Source organism: Dermacentor silvarum, chromosome 1 (genome assembly GCF_013339745.2).
Source record: "Dermacentor silvarum isolate Dsil-2018 chromosome 1, BIME_Dsil_1.4, whole genome shotgun sequence".
Lineage (NCBI taxonomy): Eukaryota > Metazoa > Arthropoda > Arachnida > Ixodida > Ixodidae > Dermacentor > Dermacentor silvarum.
In genome coordinates this window covers 107582416-107604160 of record NC_051154.1, presented here as the reverse complement: position 1 = coordinate 107604160, position 21745 = coordinate 107582416, and the positions used below count along the sequence as shown (strand labels likewise).

Genomic DNA, 21745 nt, shown 5'->3' with positions numbered 1-21745 from the left:
GAAATTAAAAAAATATATATATATATATATATATATATATATATATATATATATATGGCGAACTGGTGTCATTCTGTAAATTCGTAAATTGCAATATGTGCCATGAAGTAAATAATTAAGAAGGTAATTAGTGAATTATTGTTAATTAACTTAATATGTGTTTCAATTTTTCGTACAAGTAATGTCCGCCTCACTGAATAATCCAACTCAAGGACTAGAATTGTGTTACCTGCAACAGGCAATTTTTTTTAATTATGCAAAACCTAGAAAGGATCACCCCGTAGAAGCGTCATATTCTGCAGTTATTTGTTGGGGCAAGTTGCGCAAGGCCACATGAGGGTATACGCAATTTTTACTAATTACCCGAATAGAGAGATGCACTGCTGGTCTTGACAACGTCCATGCTGGTACGCTTGCTACTTAGCCGGAGCGAAACCTGAGGGAATATCAGGCTCATGATCTGAAGGAGATCTTGAAAACTGTCTGGAAGCGAAATGCGAATCGTCGAGACAGGGTATCGTTCGGTGCGAGTGAATAGTCGTAGATATACTCGTAGAGGTTCTCAGAGGCAGTAAATGCCTATTTGACAGACGCGTGCTTCTGCAATCGTGTCCTTGGTTGAGGTGCAGCTAGGCATGTAATCTCAAGCATTGCGGACTTGCCTAACCACGTCATCTGGTACCCGTATAGTTTGCGGACATCACGAAGCCGGCCATCATGGCTCCGTTTGGATTGAGTATGCGCGAATGTCTTTTGGCCGCCGTAACACAACGCCACCGTAACATCGTTCATGGAGAAACAGGAGGATAGCAGAGGGAAAGACAGGGAGGTACGTTAGCCAGCACCACTCAAACTTTCCCATGGGGAAGTCGAGGTGCCGATCGGGTTCTTTACTGTCCTCACCTACATTCTTCACTAACCTAGCGTCTTCTCACTACTGGCGGCGCACCTATGAATACGTTTGGCCGTTCCTCCTGGACCGCAATGTCGCGATATGCTAAGACGCGATCGAGCTCCATTCTGATATACTAGGGGCAGCCGAGTCAAGATGTCATTGCTATTTTCACAGATTCCACCTAGATAGGCTATTGAAGCAAGTAAAGAAGTTACGCAAACTTGCTGCACGAGTTACAAGATGGGGCGTTCACTCGGCGCTACCTACACCTTATCGGCCGTGCAGACAGTCCGGACTTCGAGGAGTGCGATATACCTCAGACTACAGAACACGTATTTTACAACACGAGGAAACAGGAAAAAATCTCACATGGGGAGAGGTCAGGCGAGTATGGCGGATGGGGAAGTACAGTAATGCTGTGCTTGGCGAGAAATTTTGTCACGCTGAGAGCAGTGTGCGGCCTTGCGTTATCGTGGAGAAGGCTCCATTTTCCAGATGCCCATAAGTCAGGGCGACGGCGTCGCAGTGCACCACGCATGTGTTGAAGCACGTGGATATAAAACTCCTGATTCACGGTCTGCCCTTGTGGGACGAACTCGTGGTGTATGACACCTCTGGCATCGAAAAAAACTATCAGCATCGTCTTTGTTTTGGTATTCTGTCGCCGCGCCTTTCTCGACGCCGGAGAGCTTGTGGACCGCCATTCGGCGCTCTGCCTCTTTGTTTGAGGATCGCATTGAAAACACCATGTTTCGCCTTCAGCAATGATGCTGTCGACGAATGCAGCATCCTTCTCTGCCTCGGAGAGCAAATCAGCGCTCACTGATGCCCGCGTGTCCTTCTGGTCCTGTGTAAGGGAGTGCGGCACAAGCCTGGCATTCAGCTTTGGTTTCCCCAAGTTCTCACGCAAAATTTGGTGGCACGTTGTCTTACTAATGTCGAGAGCATCCGATAGCATGTGGACTCGGTCTTGTTGTACGATCTCCCTGATCCGAGCCACGTTGTTTTCATTCCATGAGGTTGCAGGGCGCCCCTGCCTTGTGTCGTCTTCCACCGATGTTCTCCCCGAAACGAACCTCTTGTGCCACTCGAAAACTCGCGCCCGCGATAATGTTTCGTTTCCGTAAGCGTCACGAAGGAGCTCATACGTCTGTGTAGCTGTCTTGCCAAGCTTCACACAGAATTTTATGTTTACACGCTGTTCGAGGTGGACGTCCATCTCTCCACATTCACTCACAGTAGAATGCGCAGACGACTAGTGACAACGTATTTTTCTACATGTAGTGCCATCTAGTGGCTGCCACAGCAATTAAAATAAATAGCTCAGATTAGCCCGAAAAGATACACTTACGCACATACGCACCAACATTACATACGCACATACGCACCAACATTCGTTTTGGGGAATTATTTCTAGAGAATAAAATAAATCAGTCTCGAAACTTTACGGACAAAGGTTGTATATCTCTCTGGTGACATGACTTGACAAGGTCCACGTTGGTGAAAACAGTGCAGTGGGTGGCTGAGACAGGTCATAATGCTTGCTGTCGCGCGTACTGTACGTGCCATCTTGAACTCGTCAGGGACGAGTCGACGCGGCCGGAAAAAGACGGGTGGTCCGACAGAGGCGACATTTGTGCCTTGCGCCATACAAGTGGTCTACCACATTCCTTTATCGTGTAGAAAAGCATACATCGGCCATACTGACCGGTGTATCAACGATCGCGTTCGAGAACGCAAGGCTGCGCTCATTTGTCAAGTCATTGTAGACAGTGCGAGTGCGCACCTGTGTTTGGCAACACAAGTATCTTAGGCCGCGGGAAAACGAAGAAAGAAAGAGGGGTTCTGGAAGCATTCCTCATATATATATATATATATATATATATATATATATATATATATATATATATATATAATTAGAAAAAACGTACGCCACTTGCGTTAGTGACACGTCTCTGTGTCTCACTGATAAAGAGATGAATTTCCTTAGTGCCACTGTTGATTATAGATTGACCAAGACATTGGCCTCTTGCGATGGCAGTTTGCGCATGTGACACGTGGCCGTCATTCAGGCGTCATTCTTTCAGTTGTAAGTTCCAGCTAGTCCCGGACGTCGTCTTCTTCACCTGGCCTCGCGTGTGCTCCGCTGGTTTTTTATCCGTTTCCTATCGCTGAAGGTGAGCAGGCAACAGCCGGTCGGCGTACTCAGGCGGAAGATCGAAAACAACCATGCTTCTGAAGGTGATGAAGGTGAACGCCGACAGTGAGACGACGTACACACAGCATTAGGAGTCAAGACCAAAATGTCGTAGTCGTGGGAACAGGACAGGATACCTAACGCGATATATACTGCAGTAGAATGCGGGTACATGTTCCGAAGTTCACGATCGAGGAGTAGGTAGGTACAGTTGTTCCTGACAGTGACGACAATGCGAGGAACAGCGACGTTATATGGACCAGAGAGACGACGTAATCGCGCGACAGATGCAAAGGGCGACAGGAGAACTCAAGACCGGTATTTTGTAGCGATGCCTTTCCGGGGATAATGCCTTTTCGCGCTTATCGCGCTTTGTCAGTGGTCAGAGCTAAAGGGCTTTAGTCAGAGCCACGGTCCGCTCGCGTTATCAACGGGATCAGCCGGCCGTGAGCGGTGGATGATAAGACTAGTATAGAATAAGTCATAAGGCATCGCTACAAAACACCGGCCCAGGTCCTTACTGCCTGAGGGGCGAGACGAATGTGCTCGGTGGAACGCAATCTATTCGAACTTCCTCGCGAAGGTCAGGGCCGCGATTTTGTAGCGATGCTTTACGACTTATTCTATACTACTCCTATCATCCACCGCTCACGGCCGGCTGATCCCGTTGATATCGTGAGCGGACCGTCGCTCTGACCACTGACAAAGCGCGATAAGCGCGTAAAGGCATTATTACCGGAAAGGCATCGCTACAAAATACCGGTCCACCACTGCAAGGTAAATCGAGCTGAACGAGTCCAGCGAAGAAATCGATAAGTGCTGAATTACCTGACAGAAAATATCGAGGCCCAGGGCCGCTATTTTGTAGCGATGCCTTTAAAGTAATAATGCCTTTTCGCGCTTATCGCGCTTTCTCAGTGGTCAAAGCGACGGTCCGCTCACGATATCAACGTTGATAACGCGAGCGGACCGTCGCTCTGACCACTGACAAAGCGCGATAAGCGCGAAAAGGCATTATGACATTAAAGGCATCGCTACAAAATACCGGCCCTGAATAACGTCATGGGGACATTCCTGGAGAACAGTGAAGAACACGTACAGGTATGGCGTCGACGACCCGTTTACAAGACAGGACGCCGCAGGGGTCATGACTTTTGTCCGCTGTCGACGAAGACGTTCGCTCATGCCGAATATTTACGTGCCGGTATCAATCAGAGCAGTTACAGGGACACCATCAACGTAGATGTCAAGTAATTTCCTATCCGTTGGCAGGTTCTGCAGAGATTCACCCCTGAGAGCTCCACCCGTCAGTTTGCCGAAGACCGCGTGAGCGCCGCTACTTGGGGCAAGGAGAACGACGAGTCGGAGATGAACGAGGTGGGGTCTTCCAACGACAGGAGACTAACCAAGAACTACAAGGCAAATCGTAATGATGGCGTCCAAGTGCTGCGGCAGACGCGGGAAATGTGACTAACACGTCGGCAACCGAAGCAAACTGAGCTTCCATCGGGTGTTCGCCAGCCCGTTGGGTTGCGAGAGAACCGAGAGGGGTACTGCATGGTTCCCCAAAGGAAGCGTCGTGAAGTCGCAGGTACTCGATCGTCGACAATTTTTTTTTTTTTCTCGGCGCTTTCCAATCCGGCTGATATATACGCCTCCTTGAATTTCCGGAGGAGGTCGCTAAAGAAGCGACAATTAAGCGGGCACTGACATAACATCACGGTCGCACGCATTTGGTGTGTTCGGTGGGACCACGGTGTATGGGACGCAGCCTTCAGCTCATCCTCACCCTCACGAGGGCCTTCCTTACCCTCACGTGGTGAAGTGAGGGTGACGTGAAGATCGCCTTCGGGAGGGTTCGGTGAGGGAGGGTGGACGTTGTGAGGTGAGGCGAGGGAGGGTGCGGTGACGTTGTGAGGCTAAAGAGGAAAAGGCGATTCATATTGTTGACGTACACAAAAGTCACTCAGATCGTATGCCGTGGTGGGGTTAAAGTCTAAAGTTTTGAAGTGCGCTGGCAGGAAGTTACTCTAGCGCAGACGTACGTAGAAGCCCACTTTTAACTGGCTACATGACTGATCTCCACTATAGTTGGCTACAGTCACAAAAGACGATGCTAGCTCAGCTGTAGCTAAACCTATTGAAAGCTGTTGCCAAAGCGGCAACGAGAGCGGGAGGAGTGACGGCGACTTTTTGGCGTCCCATTCCGAGTTAACTTTTTTTTCACTGATCACCACCGGTCAGCGCACAACTTTATCTGAAATAAACACCCAGTAATTCACCTTTTCTTGCTAATTAAATGGAAATAAATTTGAGTTTAAGAATTTTCGGGCACTGATAGCCATCGATGAAAAAATTATGTCGGTAATACAGCTAGATCTCGCCTACAGTACAAACAAAACTTATTCTTATTTTAATTATTTATTATTTTATGTTATTCTTAAGCTCGCGCATGGCAACGACAGTCGAGCGTCATTATATTTACAGTAAACATTCAGCTTAAGTGTTTTAGCTCAACCTCCCCAACGTCAATTAAGCTGTTGCACTGATTCTCAAGAATAAGCACAGCAGAATAGTTGAATAGATTAACACGTAGTCGCTTAGTATATATTCGTGAATTCCGACAAATTATGTTTTCAAATACCCGTAACCAGCCTGAAACATCCGGCATGAAAAACACCAGTAGGGATTCATTAGAAACATGACACGCAGCACTCAGCAAATAGATTCCTGTTCCATCTACTTCACCATCCATGTAGGCATACATTGTAAAAAATAATATTCAGCTTCATGCTGAATTAGACATATACGTATTGCTGGAAAAGTATTCGCTTCGGTTTTTCAGTGCGTTAATGTAGGCGTGTCTATTTACCAGCAAAGTGTAGTAATTATTACTAAAGTTGATGGTTTTTTTTTTTTTTTTTTTTTTTTTTTTTTTTTTTTTTTTTTTTTTTTACTTTGCCCACTGCCGATATGCAACCGCTGTGGCATAAATGGAAGACGTGACCTCACGCTTGACAAATGCAACATTAGTTTCAGAACCACAACGGCTGGCATGATGCATTCAAGAAAATTCAGCTTTGATAACCTGTTCGCATCTTAAAGGGCACATAGCAAATTTTGGTTATACACTAGATGTTATTACGTGTTCTCTAAGGAGTATCCTAATACAATATTTTTTCAAATTAGTTCATTAATAGCAGAGGTAGAAATATTTAAAGTGGCGCGAACCCATGATCTCAGGAGGCGATCGTCACCGTGACAGCCAACATCTCCACTTGGGCCATCTAGCCTCCGCAAGCGAAATTCCTTCCCTGCGTTCTCCCATAATGCTTGCTCCGTGCCCATACCGGAGGAAGGGTGGCCGCTACCGGAGGATCGCGTGACGAATACATCATGGGCCCCACTTTTTCTCTCTCTCGCGCGCGCGCGTTTTTGGTGAGTGGCGCACTTCCGGTTACGGTCTCGCGTGCGAGCTGTTGCGCTTGTCTAGTTTCGTGCAGCGGACGATTTTGCGCGCTCTGCACTAGAACCCCTGATCAGTGCCACAATCACGATCGTGCAATGAGGCAGGCGTGAGAGGATGAAATAGCATGATCGCATCGCTGGAACAAGGCAGAAAATGACATAGTTTCGTTCTCTGGCCGCGTGACTGCAAGACGTGGGAACAAGCAGACGAAACGAAGTAAAACAAAAACACGCAGACATTCGGTTTGTATGTTTTATTATTTCTCTAAACTTTGATTCGTCTGGCGAAGCAACAGATTAAACAAATAAATGATGTTGCCTTGAATAATTCTCGAAGGCACGTGTTACTATGAGCGGCGTCACAGCACTGCCAAGTACGTAGGCGCACTTGCGCGATATACGTCAGAACTCCGGCTGGGAGCGCGGCGCCGAGAAGGGCAAACGGCGCTTGGTTTGAAATTTTTCTAACACTTAACAGCATTGGCGTAGCCAAAGGGGGGATTGGGGGGTCGAACAATCCTCCCCCCCCCCCCGAAATTTTTTGACGAACCCCGGCCCCCTTTCCCACGGAATAGAAAGTTTCAGGAGGCGGGCTCAGAAAGAGCGACATGGATGAAAGGGAAAGCTGCTTGAATGTGTGAAAGCAAGGCGAGGGCTAGTGGCGGTCCGAAGGGAGGAGAGGGGGGGCGGTCATGGGGGCGATTTTCTCTCCAATGCACAGAACATTGCGGCCCCACTCGTGGCGCACCACTACCTCATTAAGTATCGTGTGAAGCATAACTGCTCAGGTGGGATAAGTGTCAAAAATTCCACACGCAGGTAAAGATGGGACGGGCACGTGTAGAAAAGTTGGGGACGTTGCTGCTCCCCACCAAGCATTTGTGTCATCGAAGAGCTTCTCATTTCTGGTACTTGACCGAATCGTCGACCACGCTACGCGGAAAAAAAGCATTGTGAAAATATTGCGACTTGCTTGTCTATAGAAACGCATAATAAGAACCCCCTCCCTCTTTTCTTCCCCCTTCTTTTTCTTTCCCTTGTCCCTGACTTTCATTATGTTAATAAACTTGAAAAGAGCTTGCTGTTAGGCTGGTTTGTATACATGCTGCGAAGAATGAAAACAGCGCAAAAAACGGGACATGAAGGAAAAACCTACAGAACGCTGATTGGCACATGGCAAAATATTTCAAGGACGGGGGTGATGGGCCAGGGAAGCTAATTAAGAAACGGCCACAACAAATAAGTGGGAGGGCAGGTAGCTCAATAGCCTCGAAGACCACGCAGAAACAGAAATAAAGGAATGTTGGGGCCGCAGCGCCGTTCAACAACCTGGTGAATCTTAAAGAGTGCGACATAGCCTAACGGAAAATAATTGTAAGAAGAGGAGTGGAGTGATGGATACGAGGGGGGGGGGGGGGGGACGCGCTTAAAAGGCATCAAGAACGAAGTTGGCGGATAGTTACGGACATAGGGAGAGCGTCTGGTCACTGCCCGATTGCTCAACACCATACGGCCGTGGCCAGTCGCCTTGCTGAGGCTCACCTATACCCCGTCGTAACACGTGCTGCTTGCTGCGGAAAGCCCATTCTAACTAAACGTCTCAGCAATTTTCAGAATAGCCGGGTGTCAGGAGACACAACCCTTTCAAATCTCTCGGAGCTACTGGCCCTTATTTTACTGCGAACTACGGATGCCGTAATTTTCTCAAAGGCTTCTAAACAGGAAGCAGCCCTGCTTCGACTGTCTGCCTCATCAATTCCCGAGTGGGATCAAATAACAATATGCGTCGCCGCCGTCACGTGATGACTACAACACCATGATTGCAAGTTGCTTCCAAACATCTCTTCAAACAAGTAGGACAGCAGTTCACCGAAAGTGAGTGAAACTTGCATCATATGACACTATCGAAGTTCAAGCGCAAAGCTTTGTTCCTGTATTTTTAAATGTAGAATAATATAGCATGCCCACAACGCCGAAAGCGTGATTGATAGGCGACTTGCAAAATAGTGCCTGCCTTCTTCTGTGCGTAGCCATGGATGTGCGTCGCCAGTTTTCCAGCCAGATCTTCATTAGAAGATTTGGCTGGAAAACAACGGTTATCTCCACTGTTACCTGGGCTGCAACAAGTCTGGGCTGCAAAATGCAAACAAGAAGACAAACGATAGTGTACTGTATTGTTTTTGCCTAGCCCCGTTCTTAGCGCTGTTCGTCTTTCCAAGTCACGTACCAGCTATAGGTCATCAACATATGCATTATATAAACGTATCAATTAATTCGTAAACGAAATTTTAGTTTCGAAAAATATCATTTTTTTAATAACAAGGATGATAGCATAATTTGATGCGTAGTGGCTGCACACTTGAGCAATGAAAAGCTTTTGTCAGAAGTTAAGCAAAGCGTTGTTTCTGCAAGGCAAACAACACACACACATACACACACACACACACACACACACACACACACACGCACGCACGCGCGCACACACACACACACACACACACACACACACACACATCTTGTGATGTAGCGTTAACACGACCTTTATTACGCCCCGAAGACGCGGCGGATCGATCACACTCGAGGCACAGATCAGTCTCAAGATGAGTCCCCACAAGCGATGAAGACGACGAAGCCGATGAGATGATAAACATGTGCAGCCAATGAAGAAGTCACTAAGAAATGCCCACACTAATTTCCCCCACGTGCGAGCGGCCAGCCTGGCCGCAACTTAAAGGGACGGCGAACGCCTTGTGAAAGGCTTCATGCGAGAGACGTGGACAATCTCGGCAGTGCGACAGCGGCGGTCAGTTGGAACCACAATAGTTTGGACGCGATAATTAACGGGAGAAGTCTGCTTTAAGACTCTGTATGGGCCTATGAACCTAAAATGAAACTTTTCGCGTAAGCCAGGAGTGCGGATTGGAGTCCGGAGTAGCACTTCATCGCCCGGGCGGAAAAACACTGCGCGGTGGGATGCGTCATAGAGGTTCTTGCGGTCATGTTGCCTTGCTGGTTTTATGGGTGATGTCTTGCGCCGCTGGCAGTCTCGGCAAGTCTTCATGTAGTGATTGACGGTACGGGACAGTTTAGGCCAGTAGTACTTGTGGCGGATACGTGCGAGAGTGCGCGTGAACCCCAAATGGCCAGAAGACGGTTCATCGTGACAAGCATGCAGGATCTCTTCTCGCATCGCAGATTGCACCACCAGAAGATCGGCTTGAGAGCTGGAGTCAAAGCTTTGCTTGTATAAGACGTTGTTGCGGAGAAAAAACGACGAAATTATGCGTCGGAATGCCCGTGGTGGCTGCGTAAGTTGGCCCTCAAGGTAGTCGATGAGCGGTCGAAGCTCCAGGTCATCACGCTGTTGCTGAGCGAAGTCAGACGCTGTGACGGCGCAGAGGAAACTGTCTTCAGTTAGTTCAGGCGGAGTCGTTTCTACAGGAGCGCGGGGCATACAGTCGGCATCTGTGTGCTTGCTTCCTGACTTATCGATAACCGCAACGTCGAACTCCTGAAGGCGAAGACTCCATCGAGCAAGGCGGCCTGAGGGGTCTTTGAGACCGGCAAGTCAACACAACGAATGGTGGTCACTGACTACTTTGAAAGGTCTTCCGTACAAATATGGTCGGAACTTGGATATCGCCCACACAATAGCTAGACATTCTTTTTCTTTAGTCGAGTATTTCGACTAGGCCGATGACAAGATACGATTAGCATAGGCGATCACTCTTTCGGTACTTTCTTGCCGCTGCACAAGGACGGCGTCGAGACCGACATTGCTTGCGTCTTGTGTACATCAGTGTCGGCATCTTCGTCGAAGTGACCTAGGATTGGAGGAATCTGAAGTCGTTGTTGTAGGTCACAAAAAGCGCGATATTGCTCGGGGTTCCAAACGAAAGTGCCATTGTCCCTTGTGAGATAATGCAAGGGCTCAGCTATTTTCGAAAAGTTTGGTACGAAGCGACGGTAATACGCGCAAAGTCCCAAAAAACGTCGAACCTCGCATTTTTTCAGGATCCGGGCGAATTCCATCGCAGCTTATGACATGACCAAGGAATTTCAGCTCCTCGTAACCGAAGTGGCATTTTTCGGGCTTGAGTGACAGGCCAGCAGTTCGGAGCGCATCTAATGCACTGCACAAGACGCTGAAGATGCTGCTCAAAAGTCTCCGAAAAAACGACAACGTCGTCCAAATAAACAAGACACCATAGGCGCCAACTACGGGGCGGGGGGGGGGGGGGGGGGCGCTCCGGGGCTCGAGCCTCCTCCAGAATTTTCCCTGGGGGGCTGAGCCCCCCCCCCCCCCCCCGGCGATCCATCGCCGACCCCCGCCCCTAAACTGTCATTACCGAAGTTCTGTTACCTACATAATTCGAGGATTCTGTTAATAGCAGGTGATGACAGCTCAGATTTCTTTCTGATTCCTGTACGGTGAGGTGCACTGCAGGTCAATCCAAACACCATGGAGGAATCGTAGTTGGAAAATGAGGTCAAATGGCCCGGTCCCATGAAAGGATCGTCAAAGTCGCGACAGAAAGGTGCGGCCCTTACACGAGTCTATACGTTAGTTAGAGTGGTCATATAAATTGTAGTAAACATTCACCTAAAATTAAAATAGTAAGCATAGTGTAATGCACGGACCATGTAAACCTGTAAATACCTCACTAGATGACCTCGAGCACTCGCTTTCACAAGGCAAGCATTATGAAGAACGCCGGCAGCGGAGGCGAACGGTTCGTACAGCCGCGCGATTCACCGCAACTCTGAAAATTAGATTCATGATCCTTATCTGCCTATTTTTATGTCCACTACTCACGGCCTCTGTCAGTGATCTGCAATGACCTTTGTCTCTTAACTCTGCAATACTAGGGGCGCGGAAAGACAGCCCGGCAAGGAAGACAGTGCGCATCAAGTTAGCAGCCATCCCTGGTTGTCCTTTATCATTGCACCCCACCAATAATTACCAACAATTAGATATGGTACGCGGGCCGCATAAGTGCCAGCTGCGCACAGTCATTCACAGCTGCGGCAGGGCTAGAGAAGAAGACGCTTGCTCTCCTTCCCATTTACGTTTGATTACGTGACCTACAACTAACCTGAATATTGAGCGCGTGGGAAGATAATGGCCATCAAGCCGCCATCCCTTTCGGCTCACTGTTATGTGCTTTCTCCGGCACCCACAGGGTATGGGTCGCTCATGTACATGGCTTTTGGATTTAATACGGAACATCACGGCGACGACAACAGCGAAAATTTGCCTGAAGTGTCGATATAATTGCTCTCGCCATAAAGCGAGAAATAGAAAATTGTTAGCAAAGGGTATATTATATATATATATATATATATATATATATATATATACAGGGTATCCCAGCTATCACACAGCACAATTTAAAAAAAGAGGAATGGCGTTTCGGGAAGCAAACCTACCGTAGTGCGTATTGTTTCCAGTACAGTGGAGTAGCCGCCAATAATTTTTTCGTTAATGAGATTTAATTAGATAATTGTAATTAATTATCCAACTCGAGAAGTAATGCCCTAATTATCAAAGTGTCAATGAGAAAATTGCAGAGCAACCTGAAAAACTCCCGATACAGCTTTCTGTTGCTCAATACGGGCTACATAAAAGTGTTTTTTCTAGCGTGATAGAAGCCTGCGAATACACGTAAAGTGCCTCGAGCGGCCAGTCACGCGGCAATTCTGCGTTTATTCGCGGGCTACTTTTACAGTCGGAAAAACACATTTATGTAGCACGTATTGAGCAACAGAAAGCTGTATCGGGAGTTTTTTTATGATGCTCTACAATTTTCTCATTGACACTTTGATAATTAGGACAGTACTTCTTGAATTAGATATTTAAATCTTAGTTACGAAAAAATTACGAGGGGCTACTCCCCTGTACTGGAAACAATACGCAGTAGGTTTGCTTCGCGAAACGCCGTTCCGCTTTCTTTTTAATTGTGCTGCGTGATAGCTGGGACACCCTGTATATATATATATATATATATATATATATATATATATATATAAACACACATTGGTAGGTTTCGGAAAGCTGGTCGGGCCCAAGCCCCCCCCCCCCAGCCCCCCCCGGAAAAATGAAAACTTTCCGCCTATGCAAGACACATTTGCCACTTAAGACCGGACAAAACAGTGTCTATCATTCTTTGAAATGTCGCAGGAGCTGCACAGGCCGAAAGGAAGAACCTTGAATTCAAAGGGTCCGTCAGGAGTAATAAATGCGGTCTTTCCCAGTCACGGTTATCGACCTCGATTTACCAATAACCACTACGCAGATCCATGGATGAAAAATATCGGGAGTGTCGAAGTCGGTCCAGCGAGTCGTCAATGCGAGGAAGCAGATAGACGTCTTTCTTTGTGACGTTGAGTTTGCGATAATCAACGCAGAAACGCAGTGTGCCGTCTTTCTTTTTAACTAGCACCACTGGTGACGCCCATGGGCTTGTAGATGGCTGACTGATGTCGTCGCAGCAAGCATTTGTTGGACTCGTTCACGAATGGCGTCTTGTTCTCTTCGAGACACGCGGTATAGGCATGCTGTCGGATGGGTCTTTCGGCGGGTTCGGTTATAATTATGTGCTTCGCAACGGGTGTCTGCTTGATTTTTGACGTTGTGTTAAAGCAGTCCCTAAATGAAAGCAAAAGAGAGCGAAGATCTTGCTGTTAAGCCAATAGTTCGGAATTCACATCGAGTTGAATTATAGACTGCTTGTCATCTTGTGGGACGGAGGAAAGTTCTGCGCGTACGTAGTAGGCTGGCTCTCGCGTCGCCGATTTCTTCGAAGTAAGCGACAACAGCGCGCCTCGTGAAGTGCTGGTATTCGCGACTGAAGTTCGTGATAAGGATTTCAGCAGGCTGTTTTGTCAGTTCGAGGAGGCTGCGGGCGACGCATACTTGACGAGAGAAGAGGATGGACACATTGATTTCAACAATTCCAAGGGCAGTTCGGTCCTTGTCACTAACTACGTAGTTAGTGACAAGGACCGAACTGCCCTTGGAACCAGTGTACTGGTTACCGTACGGTAACCAGTACACTGGAACAAAGTGGTACGGTCACGGAATCATCAGAGACATGCAACGCTATCTTGTGTGATTTGCATTCTTGCGAGCTTGCGTTACGCGAAGATGTTACCAACAGCTCTCGAAGATTAATAATGGCCCCATATTCTCTAAGAAAGTCCATTCCTAAGATGAGCTGCCTGGCACATTCCCGCAGTACAACGAAAGATCCGATGAAGGCAGAGCCGCAGATATGCACTCGTGCAGTGCACCTTCCCAACCGGCGTCACGAGATGACCACCCGCCGTACGAAGTTGGGGACCATTCCATGGTGTGGTCACCATTCGGAGAGTATAGTCACCAATTCACAACAATAACGAAGTCGGCGGCGCTGGTATCAACGAGGGCGGTGACCTGGTAATTGTCGACGGTTACGGTAATATCGACGGAAAGTCCTGCGTCGTTATCAGAACATGGCGTGGCAGATAAATCGTCGTCGTGAACTTGTCATGTCGGAGGGTGTTTGTCAGGACGATCAGTAGCGGCCCCACCCCCGGAGGTCGCTGTCCTCAGTTTTTCTGACAAGGGCGTGGACTTGGGGACCTGTTGCGAACATCAGAAAACGTAGAGTAACGGCTAGGCGAGATGATGCGCCGAGGAGATGGTGAACGTGATTGGCGTCTTTGTGCGGGAGAACACGGCTGTTGAGAGGCCAGGAACTGCTCAATCTCGCGTGGGTGCTCGCCATTACTTGGTCGACGCGCGTTAGGGTGAAATCCCTGAAGGCCCATCCTCCGATAAGAGCACTGACGATACAGATGGTCCGCTTCGCCGCAGTGGTAGCAAAGTGGCCGATTATCCGAGGTGCGCCACACGTTTGATTTCCGTGTCATCTCTCTCGGGCCTACGTACTCATACGAGTTTACATTTGTAGCGGGAAATTTACATGGTAGAGCTGAAACAGGGGAAGGCAAACGTCGTCCCGTATAGATGGTTGAGGACTCCGTAAGGCTTCGGCATATGTCAGGACTGGGGCTTCCGCTCGCGTTGGTGCCAATGGTTGGGTCACGGTCCTGATTTTGCCACGAATGATGTCACCAAGCGCAGTAACAGTCGGCTGACAAGCAGTTTTGCGAACTTCCTCAAGCTCTTCGCGCACAACGCATCGCCCAAGCGCTCGGAGTGCTGCTTCATGTCCGCAGGTGAAACATGACACTGCGGCGACGGTGCTTTGGCGGTCGTACTGTTGGGAGCGTTGCTGCAGCGCTCGTACCATTGTCGTTGCTTCAGTTATGAACTCAGCGACGGTAGCTGGAGGGTTGCGCATGAGTGCAGCGAAGGGTTGTTCTTTGACCCCTCGCATTAAGAGACAAACTTTCTTTGTCTCGGCCATACCTGGATCAGCACGTCGGAACAAGGGGGACATGTCCTCGACAAACATGGCCACGTACGCTTTCATTTGGCTTCTGAAACCGACTCTGCAGAGCCTGTTCGGCCTTTTCTTTCCTTTTGGGGCTGCTGTAAGTCTCGCGAAGCTGTCGTCGGAATTCTTGCCAGCTAGTTATGGAGCCCTCACGATTCTCGAACCACGTCCAAGCGTAGTCCTCAAGGGCAAAGTACACGTAGCGCAGTTTCTTAGAGTTGTCGCATTCACTGACTGCAGCGACTCGGTCGAAGTGTTCAAGCCCATCCTCGACGTCCTCGAACACATCACCATGAAATGACTTCGGAACGCACGCTGCGTAGACAACACTCAGAGTTGAAGTGGATTGGACTGTGTCGCTCTCTTGCGTCTGATTCGTACTTGCCCCTGTGGTGGACATTCTTACTGGGCTTGTTTGGACTCGCGTTAATGTCCGGTTTCATCCTACCGCGATCCGCCAGTTGTTGGGGCGCCTGCTACTACAACCTCGACCGGCGTCACCTCTAGGTAGCGTAGCGTTGCCGGCAAGCTGCAGGCAGTCCGGTAGACCATGGCGGCCAGGCAGGGCGAGACGATTTTTAGTGCGACACTTGCACGGTTTATTTTATGTTGATGAAGGATGGAAAAAGAAGAGAATGAATGAAAAATACATGGCGGGGCCGCTTAAATAGGCCCTCTAACAACGAGGCGGGATTTTGCTCCCGTCACGTGACAGGCAAGTCCAGTCGAGGGGTGCGGCAACAGCTCCCTCCCCGGGCTTGCCTCCGCTGGCGGCAACCCGAGGCTCCCGAAGAACGTCATTCGTGGATGGTGGGCAGCTCCCTTTCCCCTAGACGACGTTTCCTGGGCTTGCCTCCGCTGGCGGCAACCCAAGACTCCTGAAGGCGTTATTCGTGGAAGGCGGGCCTATTCACCCCCATGCGCATGCACACAAAGGGATCAGCAACTACTGCGTCCCGATGCTCCGGAAGAACGTTTCGTGGAAGGCGGGCCTATTCGCCCCCACGCACATGCACACAAAGGGATCAGCAACTACTGCGTCCCGATGCTCCGGAAGAACGTTTCGTGGAAGGCGGGCTTAATCGCCTCCCCGCACCTGCACACAAAGGGATCAGCAACTACTGCGTCCCGCCCGCGACAACCAAGCACGTTGGGGAGACATCCTCAGTTAATTATTTTGAACGGGCTGTCATACGTCAACCGTAACAGGCTCAATGGCCCGTATTCAGGAGGTAGTCCTTGCAAGCGGCAGCTGTGGCGAAGTGCCCGGTTTTCCTCTGGAATCGTGGGAATGGTGGGAGGGACTTGAAGCGTCAGGAGGTCAAATTAGGGCATAGGATGGTACCCAGTACCTCCCCCAATTTGTCACGGTAATAACAGCACAAGCAACAACCGGCCACACAGCAGAACAGCTTCGATCGAGCAGCACGTCTTCTTTGTCGTCTTCGTCTCGCCCCACCGAATCCTCCAAGGCGCGTAAAATAAAGCGCAAGCAAACTGGAACTGCACAACACACGGAAATGCACTGAATTGACGTGTCAATATTAACAACTCTTGTGCATACTCTTTTCTAAATTATTAGCGTTTGTAATTCCTCTGCATTCCTTATATTTTAGTCTGGTATGAAGGTATTTTTGTCATTGATATGTTCAGTTCAAGAGAAAGTCTCAGTTCGCGAGATCTGTGATCCAAGAAGACCTTTCTGGGTCTGATTGAGCAAGTCCGAGTGCACCTGGCTTAGTAGAATTTTGCCGAGTCTCAGTCCAAGTGATCCCAGCTGAGTACAATGCTGGTGAGTCCGAGTGAGCTCTAAGCAAAAAATATAATTTGTGAGCAAGCCTGAATGAGCTGTTTATTTTGCCAACCTATGGTCATGCGCCTAAAAGCAAAGCATTGTGGAATGCTTTGACAATAGGAATGGCACTAGACAATCAGTGTGTAAACTAAGCTCGCAGGTCAAGCTGTTCGAGCAAATGGCTTATTTGAAATTGTAGAAAGCGGAAGGTTAGAGAAGGATGGTAGCCTTTTCAGCGTGCGGGTGAGGGAGGAAGGGTAAAGCTTTTTGTGCTGAGGGTGAGGGGGAGGGCGATAAAATTTTTCAGCATGAGGGTGAGGTGAACGGTACTTGCATTGTGAAGGTGAGGGAGGAACACAAAATGAGGGCATTTGCCCACTTCTGAGCAGCAGCGCTATTCAAAGCTGAGGAGAACTATGCGGGCAGCAGCCAGTCGTCGTGGAGCGATCGGACAGATAACTTTGTGCGGCTACGAACACTCCACGCACCCACAGTGGCACAAAAATCTGGGAGGATCCTTACAAACTATTGTTCGTTGTTTAAAAGTGGGCATTTGTGGCAAGCTTTCTCAGCTGCAGCTCACACATCTCGCTCCTGCCTTGGAGGGATGGCGAAGAGGTACTTTTTAAGGGAGCTAGATAATCCCTAGTGTTATAAAACATTTCTAGTACAATACGTGCACATGTGTGGTGCAAAGTGCCCTGGTCCACGCACCTGTTTGTGGCATGTCAACTGCTGAACTCAACAGCTATCTTGGTTTCTCGATTTCCCTATATATAGCTTTTCCATCCTCGATACTGCCAAGACACTCCAGTTCGGGGCATGAACAGTTTGGGGCATGAAACTTGTTCACAGCACTCACTTAAATTAATACAAAGAAACAGTTCAATGCTTTAAACCTAAGCTTAAGTTTTATTACAAGGTTGAGGGCACATGAAAACTCAGGTGTTCTTGTATACTGATGCAAGTCATTATAAAGCATGGCCTACAAAGGCACAGTACAGCATACAGTAAAGTATCATGATAGGTTTGATGCATGCAGATAAAAGCATGTGAAGGGGCTACATTACATGCCAAGTCGCATGCAGTTTTAACAGCAATTTCTTAACAGCATTTTCGAGCTTGGGATAACTTACAGCTGTTCCTTGTACAGTGAAATCAACTGTTAAAGGGAACAAGCAACTGCCGAGTATCAGCAAATTTCACTCTAGCAATTCTAGAAAAACTAGGCTTTGCAGCAGACAACCTGTGGTAGGTGGTGCTGGTTTTGCTCTGCATGCCTGTGCAGCACATGGGCTCTGCTTCCTCTGCTACCCATAGCTGAAGTGCCCCCCCATGTGCCAGCAGAGCACTTGTGTGATTCTTGTAATGGTGTATCACACTGTACATATTTGTACTTCATGTACAGCAGAACAAGAAACAATTGGAACAAAACAATGTTTCTTAAAGCATTTGCACACAACCCACTGAAAATTCGAAGCCATCAACTCAAGTACACCATGTCAACAATACCGCAGCACACAAGTCTGCCACATTTATCAATTACATTCAGGTTGTGTATAAACATAGTTTGATAGCAATATGATGTTTTGTTTACTCCATGTATTGCCTGTTATGTCCGAAACACACTTGAAGGAAAATATGATTTATTTAACACTTACAGAACACTGATAACCACTGATTGTGTTTTTCCCATCCTCAAGACTGTAAACAAGATATACAACAAACAACCAGTACAAAACTAGGAAAAGTTAAGTTTGTTATGGGGGAATTGATTTGAAAGAGTAGTTAATTCTGTACATGAGAACAATAAGGCACAATATAATGAAAAATAGTCAACAAAAAATTGCACTTGAAAACAAAAATCAACAGCCAACATTATACAAAAATAACAAAGGAAATTTAAAGCTTACCCTGAGAAGGAACCACTACAGCCACTCACACATACTAAGCTTAAATCTACACAACAAAACAGTCATGCCTTCTTGATGCTTCCTGTGTGATGCTTTCTGTGTAGCAAATGAAAAGTTGTTAAAAAAAAATAATAATAACGCACTTCACACCATACCCTCTATCCTCTTACTGTCATATACTTAGCATAGTCTTGCACAAATGATAAAGTCACCACACAATATATGCTAGTAACATAGTCTTTCACATTTCTTTTCTTCAGCAAAGTCGCACAGTTTAACACATCAAGAATGGGGTACAAGCAGTTATATGTTCATGTGTTCATGCTCAGCAAATGTTGTCAAAGCAATGTTTCATTTTTTGCAAAATACAGCTTGCTGTCTTCAAGCACTGGAGGCAAGCAGCTGAAAAGCATTTTTTTTTTTAAGTTACTGACCTGCACTGCCTGCAGTGCATACATGACAATTGTGTGCCGACTTCCTTCATGTCACGAAACATAAATGTAACAAAGCAACCTGTGTTTTACAATTCTCTTATGTAAGGCAATGAACCTTCACTGCTTACAAAAATACAGTGAAGCTTGTGTTTATGAAGTATCCTGCTGTAAGAACTGTTACCTGCAGTCACTGCTCACTCGCAAGCACAGTGAGTTATCGTGTCTAACAAACCAAGGGCACATATACATTTCCTTGAATGGGGTAAAAATTCATTCAAGAGATAATGCCTTGATCCTTGTGCATGTTCCCTTTGAACACCGTGCTGCAAAGTGCCTACGCATTCCAAGGTCTTGCCGCAGAAGTCTGTACCAGCCCTTCACGTGCTGCAAAAATTCAAAGTCCGAGTGAAAGCAGGCACAGGCACATAAGCAGCCTTGTACAGTGTAAAATACATATTATATATATATATATATATATATATATATATATACATATATATATTGTATGCATTCAGCAGTGCTATGCTTGGACAAGAGCATGGTGGTTTACAACAATTCACAAAAAAATTCCTTCGGAATTCAAACAGTCAGGATTTAGAACTGCATTCCAAGACAGAAACGAACACTACAAAACTCTACAAGCTTCAAACAAGACCAAGTGGTCACAGGGAGACATAGAAACAGAGCTGGAAAGGTGACACATTACTTTTCTTCAGCACTCATTTGTAGTGGCTGAACTCTGCATGGCTGCTGTGGCCATTTTTTATGCACTTTTGCAGTATATAAATGGGAGTTTCTTTGTTCAGCATGCATCAGACCCTTTAAAGCTTGCGATGGCTTGTTTTTTCATTCACATGCTGTGTTTACTTGTGTAACATAAGTATTGGCAGCAATGTCAACTGTGAGATGCCCTTGAAACAACCATCCATCCACTGAACCAAGAGCCACCAAGTCAGAGTTGTGACCGTAGCGTTCAATTTCTCCCATCATAAATATCCCCAGACTGTCCACACCAATTAATAGGCTGATGCCAGGTACTGTGACCATATTTGGCTGAAGAAGCTTGTCAGCAATTCTGTGTCTGTTTGTTTCGGTGGCCTTAACAAATTCACTCTCTGCTGGAACCTGCGTCAAGTCTTGACATATGTATGGCACTTCAATTGCTGCAACTGTGCATACAGTGTCTTCATACATACTACGATTACTAACTTCCACAATTTAACAGTCTTGTGGATTGGAAGTCGTTTGACCAAATGTATTTAGATGAAGGGTAGTACAGCCAAGTGATTTGAGGCTTAATGTTTTAGACAAGTCTTCACGGATGAAAGTTATATGGCTCCCTCCATCAATGATGCCTCTAATGTAGCTGCAGCACTGTCCAGAGATTACCCACAGCCGGAAGGTCTCCAGCAAGACTTTGGAGTCTATGCAGGGTTGAAATTGTGTGCAGATTCTTGGCTTCTAATGCTGTAGCTGGGTTACTCCGTTTTGGTCCCCACGTTGGATCACACACGGACGATACAGTGGAATCTCGTAGACACAATCTTCACAGGAACCGGAATATAAAACGTATCATCCGAAAATAACCATATATACCTTAAGAAAAAAATCGTACATAAGAAAAAAACGTATTGTCCCGAAAAGCGTATTATGCAAAATTGCATAACGAGATTCCACTGTACATGTCTTCTGCTACACTTATCGCGTTTTATTTTTCAACGACTATTCTTAGACAAGTGGTCACGCTTAGTAAAGCGAAAACAGCGTTTATCCTTGGTAAGCCTTTCCGGTTTCTCTTCCTTGAAGAGAGACGAGTCACAAACTTTAACCACATGTTCATAGCCGCAAAAGAAACACATCTTTTAATTATTGAAGACGACAAAACAGCAGCAGTGGGTAGCTGAGATCTGTTCTTCGCAGTGGAATGCTTTCTGCCTGGCCTGCCTCATTGCTCACCCAGGCCACTTCTTTCCCTGCTTTCCATACCTTCACACCTTTCCATACCTTCAAGACCTTCTGGGATATCTCCACAAGGAGATATCCCAGAAGGTCTTGAAGTTCATTTTCTGTAAGCATAGTTCCTGTAGTTGCAGTTGTCTCCAATGCAGAGTCAGTGGCAACGCGCACTTCTTTTGATAGCTTCATATTTGCAACCTGATGATGGTTACCCACGACTACATCTGCTGGCAAAGCCTTGAGAAGAATGTCTGTCATCATTGTTCAGTAACCAGTAAAGCTGATCTTGAGTCTAATTCATCCCCTGATGCGACACTGTACATGGTCTATAAGCCGGTGCATTCCATGAGCATCGTGTTGCGAAGACACTGATGGTAGAGACCTCTGCTGTGACAGATGCTTTGGCGACACTCGTCGTATCGTTCAAGATTATCTCGTTAGAATGTTGACAGCATCGTCACAGCAGTCTCCTGTTGCTTGCAAGCCGTCTATGGATGCAGCTGCTATTCCACATAAAAGGGTATGCAAGTACTGAAATTTGTCACCTTTAGTGAGACTTTCACATTCATGTACAGAAGTCTTGAACTGTTCCAAGAAGCTCGGCCATTTGCAGATCTCTCCATCAAAGCACTGAAGCTGTATC

General features: G+C 47.2%; 1 protein-coding gene across 3 annotated transcripts in view; it reads right to left on the bottom strand.

Annotated features, from left to right (window-relative positions):
* Positions 1-18428: 18428 nt before the first annotated feature.
* LOC119434498 (uncharacterized) overlaps positions 18429-21745 on the bottom strand; it is a 28750-nt gene continuing 25433 nt past the window's right edge. For all 3 annotated transcript variants that reach the window (XM_049671978.1, XM_037701651.2, XM_049671970.1), the window contains exon 8: positions 18429-19530. In XM_049671978.1, the coding sequence (XP_049527935.1) occupies positions 19417-19530 (114 nt within the window). In that variant the 3' untranslated portion in view covers positions 18429-19416. The remainder of the gene's footprint in view (positions 19531-21745) is intronic.